The 8146-nt window shown below is 39.2% G+C and overlaps 2 protein-coding genes across 2 annotated transcripts; both read right to left on the bottom strand.

Annotated features, from left to right (window-relative positions):
• Positions 1-2194: 2194 nt before the first annotated feature.
• Positions 2195-5586, bottom strand: LOC108674998 (the record flags this gene model as incomplete). The annotated part of the gene is given in 5 exon segments (XM_018162987.2): positions 2195-2361; positions 2810-2970; positions 3302-3409; positions 4135-4273; positions 5101-5586. Coding segments are annotated over 5 exon segments (1029 nt in total), but the record flags the coding sequence as incomplete, so codon positions are not given.
• A 556-nt stretch (positions 5587-6142) lies between these two features.
• Positions 6143-7824, bottom strand: LOC125178943 (serine/threonine-protein phosphatase 6 regulatory ankyrin repeat subunit B-like; the record flags this gene model as incomplete). The annotated part of the gene is given in 2 exon segments (XM_047883857.1): positions 6143-6649; positions 7690-7824. Coding segments are annotated over 2 exon segments (602 nt in total), but the record flags the coding sequence as incomplete, so codon positions are not given.
• Positions 7825-8146: the final 322 nt, after the last annotated feature.

The following is an 8146-nucleotide window of genomic DNA, read 5'->3' as shown; positions in this document are numbered from 1 at the left end:
CAAAAATCGAAATGCAAATGATGTAAGTTATTTTTACATGACGTGTTTAGTTTATGTGATTTTAGCAACTCCTGACAATTTATGCATTACCGTTTAGCGATTTCAAAGGATGATATAATATCGGCACGAATATTGGAACTTTTTATTTAAGAATAGACTATATTTTTTATAAACTGTATTTTTTGAATGTGCTAGTTCTCTAATTATGATGCCTATGCTAAATTCTCGTTTGCAACTGGCATAGTGCGAAGAATGACGGACCGCAGCACACCCGAGAACAATGGCCCACAGCTCCAATTCGGTTACATCCATCCTCATTGACGTCTATAGGTGGCAACTAGTGTTCAAAGCGCGCGGTCTCAAACTACCGAGTATAGAAGTAGTGTGAACGGTTGTGCGCGGTGAGGCACTGCAGCAAACGACTGAAAGCGCATGTCTTTGCCACTAGTGTAAATGGGCCTTTAGAGGCAAACCAAACGCCAATCGGCCGCCTATCATATTCGGCTACTAATTGGGAGCCCTTTTCGGGAGTCACATGCTCTAGGAGCTGAATCTGCATAAGACATCCGAAATAAGCGGCTGCAGACTGTCCCACGCTCACCCTGATCAGTAGTTGACACAAGTTTTTAGCGCCAGCGTGACCAGCCCTTGATTCAGAAACCCCGTCGATGCAAGAGTAGGCGCATGAACTTCTACACGCGTTCGTTTCAACACTCATGCATTGCGTGTACGTCAACGTGGGGGCGTTACGTTTTCTTGATTTGAATGTTTTTTTGCTCACGCAAACCACTTCTACGCTTTTGTGGCGCAATTTTGGAACGAAATTTTATGGTCGCGCCAGCGTTTGCACGAGCTTCATTACGCGTGCAATGATTGTCCATCGACACGCGACCATCACGCGTACTTAACTTACACGCGCGCGTTGCATTGTCTTCGACCTGCATACCGTGCGTTCATGTCAGTACGTTTGCAAAACGTTTCCGTGAACGTGCTTGCGCTACGCTTGTGCGAACTTCCATGCGATATGTGTACATGAACATGCGTGCATTGCTTGTACGTCAAGAACCGTGTATTGCTTGTGTTCACCAAAACACCAACGTTGGCGTGCCAAATACACGCGCCTCGCACTCGCCACACGGTTGTCAGGCAATGGTCCGGATTCTAATCAGGTGCTTATTTCCCTCGTACAACCAGGACCTAAAGCGGATATAGAGCCGCTAATTTATCCGCTAGGGGAGCATGGGGCGTCCTTGAGCCAGCGGATGACAGGAATCAAAATTTTGATAAGGTAGAGTCGATGCATATTCACTATTCCAATCGAATGGAATGTCTCCCGTTGGGGGGGGGGGGGCACGTAAATTAAAGGAAATTTTTAAATAGCCCCTTTTTTGCCATTTTATGCATTTCACGTTTTCTCTCATCTTTTAAAAAATTAATATGATCAAAATGTTTTTCTTTTAGTGATTTCATTTGGGTGCAAATTTTCAGAAAGATCGGTCATTTTGTTTAGGAGATCATTTGTATGCTAGACGATCCTCATAATTTTCGTCCTAAAAATTCATATTCAACGATTATTTAAAGAGTTAGAACAAATAGATTTCGTATAGAGAATCAATTTACGGTGTTTTTAAATAATCGAATTTAGAAAAGCTGCCAATAATCGTTTATACAAACATATTGCATTCAATTCTCAACAATAGCTCAATTTTCGAAAACTATGTATTCAGGTTGGGGGATTGTCGCCTATTGAACGCCTAGAAGACGCTTTTAACAGCAGGTTATGGCCTATTGTAAACTACAATAATTTCCACGTGGCCAAAATGAAAGGTATGCGTACGCATTCACTCGTATAATTTTTTTTATTCCTTCATTATTTTCTAACAAATTATTTCAACGTAAAGATCGTTAATGTTTATTATATGTTGATAAATAAAATGAATTTTGTTCGCGTTTTTGTTGGAGTTGGGCGATGAACAAATTTCTACAATTGTCCTTCTAATTTAAACAGTATAAGTTGATAAGCATCCACTTCTGGAGTCCTTTATTCTGAACATATATAGGAGTTAGTTTTGTTGTTATGTCTTCCCAGTGCTTTCAAATTTGATGTGTGATGTCGCAATTATAATAATTACTAATGAATATTGTAATAAAGCGTATGAAGATTTTTGAGAAGAGTCGAATGAAGAGGTCTCACTTTTATCAGAATTCGCCACTCGAAGAGAGCGTGGATTATGAGCAGAAACAGAGTGAGGCTTTCAAGAACGATGACGCCAGGTGAATATCGCTGCAGGTGATGTACGGCGCACACGGATCGGTTCCAGGCAGCAGACAACACCTCCATGTCGTTTGAGGCGTTCCAGCCTGTTGTTATTTTCACGTTTTATTGCAAGGGCAAAATAAAACCATGAAATATGAGAGGATAAGCGTTGAATGCTCTGACTCTTAAACGATAAGCTATCACCCACTTATATATAAGCTACATGTAAGATTTTGTACGGTAAAATGCAGTAGTCTAACAATTGTGCTTAATTGCATTGCCATTGCTCATACAGTGATATTATTACGGATAGGGCTGACGGTATTATTACTGTCATAGCTATTGCCTATTATGACCATATTGCTACCGCAGAAATATCATTGCTGGTATATTTTCATACAGTGGAATTACCACCTTATGTGTAATGCTCCAAACTGATTATCTCTAGCGCTAAAATACCCTTAGTATTCAAAAATTCACTGAGAAACGCCCTCTGATTCCTCGACAATTGATTTGGAACTCAAGCTTCCCCAAGTCCTGTTACTGACTCACCATTCCCCCAGGAGCTGCAGCTGGCGTCAGTGTCAGCAATGAGCATCACGGCGCTGACGGCGGCCAGCATGTCTCTGTCAGATGAACGCGTGTCAGCGAACGCTTGTGACACCTGAGAGCGCGTAGCTCCGCTGAAGGCTGCCTGAAGACCCCGGGAGTTCCTGCGACGTCCAGGCAAGATAGCATTGCAATCGTAATTTCTTGATGAAATAATATGTATTGTCAGAAGGAAACCCCGATGAAAGAAGTTTCATATGCGTTAGAGATATAGGTAAAATCGAATTCAATAATGAAAAAACACATTAAATTTCATTTCAGGCTTCCAAAACCCAAGAGCTAATCAATGCGCTCTATTAGTTGGCAATCGCAATATATGTTTTTTTAATTCTTCCCTTTGCCATGAGTGGTATTAAATTAAGCGAGTCCACCAAACGGCAACTAAAGGCAACTAATTGTGGTGAAGCCGCCGCGCTAGCCCATTAATTCACCCACCAGGTCATGTATAGGAGGAGCGCCGCCACGACGGCAGTTACGAAGTCGATAAGCAGATAGGAGTACAAGAACCATCGAGTGTATTGATATTTATGCAACAGCCATGACCTGGGAAAACAAATACAACCAGAGCAGCGTAATTTACCACGTACATCATGAACTAAGAACTTAATATTTAAATATTATATCAAGCAACAGAAACATTACTCAGAGAACTCCGATAGCTCATTATAGAGAAGCCTGTGCAACTTCCAGAATTTCAGTCAACACATCCAAGATCGAAGAGTAAAATTACCAACCTTCAATCCAGTCATGTTGCTAATATAACCTTATGGATAAGCCACCTTCTGACTACTTTAGCCAACTCAGTTCTTACCCACGTAAGAGATATGCCCGCTGCAATGAGGTTTCAACTTACCAAATTCAAAGCTGAAAGGCCCAACTCCCATATGGTGATATTTCGGCATTTATTCTAGCGCAGTTAAAGCTCTTACTATCATGTATCATCTAGCACTAGCTGTTACTATCATCTCCTGCTTACAAAATTTTGTGATTTGAAGATTTGGAAGTGGCATCAGGCTAGCTGCTCGAACATAATGAAATTGAAGTCGAGTGATTAGGCTCACTCAGATGTCAGAACATGGCACACCTAATTTATTGCCTGAGAGATCAAACACTGTTGCTTTAATATTCAAGATTGACTACAAACAGTTAAGTCGTCACGCATACAAGCGATCAGTGAGAGATGACTTGGGTCATTATTAGTAGTACTTCTTGAATGCAATGGCTTTTATTGAAGTTTAAGATGGTACCATGGCCAATAAAATACTTACAGGGTTAGTTTGTGACGCAAAACACGGCTGTGAGCCTCGTTGCACGATCCGACAGCTTTCTGAAGAGGATGGTCTGAGTACCAACTTTTCGCATTTTTGTTATTTGAAGCCACGATAATCGATCCCCCTCCTTTCGAATCTGCAATGTTTGTTCTTTTTAATTATGCGTTTTTAGCATCGGTTGCTGTCGAAACGTTTACCAAACCGTTTAAGCAGCAGACGGGACGCGTTTTCATTGGCCCCTTGATGATTAAGGCTCATCTCATGTTATCATACTTTTAATACTCATATAATACTCATTACATTATGCAGAAGAATGACTGGATGGTCTAGGTGTTTAATTGTCAATGCATAATTGATATTGTATTGCTGTAACTGAGAAGCATCAGTGCAGAATTGCTCTTTGCTCATTTCTCTTCGTCTCTGTCTTCTACTGAGCAATTTTGTGCACCTAAAGTCACGATTCAATTTGAAAACACTAGACCTTCTATTCATTGAGAAATCTATCCTGAGTCAATTTACACTTATAAGTTAGACCATGTTTTCCGGCCGTGATGGGCTGAGAAAGACCGCCAATAGAGTTAGTACATCACGGAAATGAAATATTTTTAAACCAAATCTTACGGAACGGGAACGTAATTTTAACCACCTGTCAAAACAAGGGATCAGCATGGAAGAAATCTGCAGTTCAATCGTTTCTGCATGGTAAAAATTTTAGTATAAAATTCGGAATGTAATTTGACACTTCTTAAAATATCTATATAATTTTTAATTTGTTTACTCTTAATCTTAAGACTTATTCTTACGTTAAACTTGTTATTTTTTACTTTAAACTTCTTGACAAATCATTTATACACAATTAGAGTCAGTAAAACCATTTTGCTCTACAAAAACATATATAGATACTGTAACTCAAACTTGCATAATAATTTATCTTCCTATACTCAATATTTCATGTAAACAGACCTTCCTTTTTCCTGTAATAGATAAACTCGAAGGGGGAGTAGTAGTGTTCTTCTTGTTTGCCTTCTGTTGGAGGTGTGATGTTGTCCTTTTTGAGGTGAATGGAGTTGCTCTCAACAGGGACGATGTGTTTGTCCATTGCTTGGCATGCCAGTTCAGGGTATTTTTCGACCAGCAATGTAAAAGAATTGCAGTAAACTTTGCTTCCGGACGAGTCAGGCTGACATTTGCTACAGATTTGGGCGTCGAATGCCACTTTGCACCAGGAACTTTCAATCACTGCCTTGAGAACTTCGTATCGGAAAGCCGAATGCTTGGCCTCCTGCTTCTCCTTATTCTTCTTGGCCGTCTGCTCGGCCTTCTTCTCGTCTATCTTCTTTGCCTCTCGCGTTCCCTTCTGCCTGGCCTTCTGTTCGGATTTTTGCTGGTCCATCCGCTCAGGTTTCGGTTCGGTCATCTTCGCTGCCTCCTGTTTGATCTTTTGCTTGGCTTCTTGCCTTAAGAAGTAAATAAAATTTGATAAATCTAACGAAATATTTGTAAGATTTCCTCAAAACAATTTTTTCCTACTTAAATCGAGAGAATCTGAAGACATGATATCTGATATTTTTCTAAATTTAGTTTGTTTAAGAGAAAACGCTTTCAAGCACTTCATATATGAAATTATTTTTCAAGCCTAATTGTGCATTTGATTAGTTTAGGCTTAGCGTGTGCATCGCCTGGCCTAGGCATACCAAGCTATTGTTTCTAATTAATGTCACATACAAATAAAATAGTTTTGATCGCTCTGAATTCGACACATAATTTTTTGTTGCCAATAATTTGATCTTAAATATATATATATATAAGTATTAATGTCACTTATTTGCTTTAAATCGCAAGTTGACTGAAAATTTGAAAGCAAAGAAAAGTCCACAAAAATTCATATCTTTATAGAAAACGTTTCGGAGTCCAGCTCCATCGTCAGTTCGTAGAATCTAGAACATACATAGAAAGTCACAAGTTAATACAATAATAATACTTTCCAAGCGTTAAACTCCATATTTTAGTTAACGCTTGTGGATCGCCTCCATTTTGCAATAAAATCGCCAAGATTTCATGTTTTTTATTCTCTGCCGCATAATGCACGGCTGTTAAGGACTCCTTGTTCTTCCGATTTATGAGTTCCGAAGTAGGAAATGACTTATCAAGGAGACATTTCTTCAACAGCTTTGTTCGGTCATATTTGATCATATGATGTAACGGAGTTTCGATGTTCCCATCCTCTTGAGCAAGCCATGCACGTGATCTATCGATTATTAATTTAGCACAGTCATCATATTCCTTCTCAATGGTCAATTGAAGGACCGTTTTGCCACTTCTGTCTTTCTTAAACACAGTTTGAACTGTTGTGAATGACAAGAGGTGTTTCAAGCGTCCGTATGCTCGCTTTCCATGTTCTATCACAGCTTCGTGCAGTAGAAGATTCTCCCGGATCTCATCGTCTGTGTAGATACGCGAATTCAGCTGTTGTGGTTGTATTGTTTCGCCAGTAATCTCAGTTTCTTGTGACCTGCATGCCAGAAAAAAGTTCAATTTTAAGCTTCACAATGCGTTCTAACGCTGGACCTTTCTTAGGAATGACCGTCACGTATTGAATTAGATTTTACTCATGTAAAATCACAATCAAGCTACATTTTAACCTTTTGCAGGATCCAATAACCATACAAGCAAGACATGTTCGACGTTCGCATAGCACCACTGCAATTCATGTGTTACGGCCTACGAATGCTACAATAACATCTCAATTTACTGTGTACAACAACATCCAACGTAAAAAATAAAAAAACAAGTTCACTTGTTTGTTCGAAACAGGTTCAAAATTCATTTGATTGGTCCAGCGCATTTCTCACTCGTCAGTATTGGGAAATTTGCAATCGGCGGAAGAATCACTCCCAGTGTTTGCCTATTCCTCACTTTGTTTTGGATGTTACCCTTATTTCAACAGCAGGGATTTACGGAAGCTGTACAAAACCCTATACAAAATTTACGGAAGCTGTACTGTACAAAAAAATAAATGAAACATACAACATGAAAATTCAACTTATTAAAAAATCATTGTCGAACATGAAAAAGTCGCAAATGATTTTGAACTCGCTAATCAGAGTGGAATACCAACGATCTCGAATTTTATTGTGAAGAAAGTTGCAATGAAGGCCACCAATGTTGCATAAGAATTATCGAGCCTTAAGAGGTCTAAAATAATAAAAAATTGAAGAATCTTAACCTTACCTTCGTTAAAGCGAAAGATTTAACAAGTGAGAATATGTGTGGAGCATTCATTTGTGAGAAAACTATGCCAATATATGGTTCCGGGACTCTTGCAGAAACCCATTAAGAAATCGGATAAATTCATTTAATTTTCAATTGATGTGTGATTATCGACCACTCGTCTGAAACTGATGGTGGTCGAAAAACGATGTGCTACTAAAGGTATATTTCATTCCAATAATTGGGCTCTAGCGAAGTTTCATTCTACTGGACGGGCCTTCCAACGAAAGTGAGGAAACAAAACATTACAATGGAAAATTTGTGCACGCCTTCAATACTCACGGGGAGTTGGGCTGAGGGTCATCGCCGGGATGTCTGTTCAGAGGCGTCCGCTCGCCCATCTCCACGTCTTGGCTTCTATTTTCTTTTCGTCTCATCTTGTAAAATTATTACCTGCAAGCTTTCTATAGCAACTACTTGTCGTGGAGAAAGCGTTCAATAGAGAACATCCGCTTTCAAGATTCAGCCACCTTTATAAAGCTATCTGCATGAGTCAGCTCAGTAACGGCTTATCACTCTCCATCAGTGAAACAATAGATAAGGTAAATTTTATCTTTAATATTAAATTCACTTGAATACTCCTAACGATAAGGAGTTTCAAGGTTCAAGGAAATTATACGCCGTCCTGGATTTTCAATCGATATAAATTTTAGTTAGATTGTTCAGCAGTTCTAATAAAGTCATTCATTTCAGACGAAATGGAAAACGAAACTCTAGTTTTGTTCATTGTTACTTTTAA

This window comes from Hyalella azteca, unplaced genomic scaffold (assembly GCF_000764305.2).
Source record: "Hyalella azteca isolate HAZT.00-mixed unplaced genomic scaffold, Hazt_2.0.2 contig13865, whole genome shotgun sequence".
NCBI classification, from domain to species: domain Eukaryota; kingdom Metazoa; phylum Arthropoda; class Malacostraca; order Amphipoda; family Hyalellidae; genus Hyalella; species Hyalella azteca.
The sequence above is the reverse complement of the archived record's forward strand: the minus strand, read 5'-3'. Positions and strand labels throughout refer to the sequence as shown.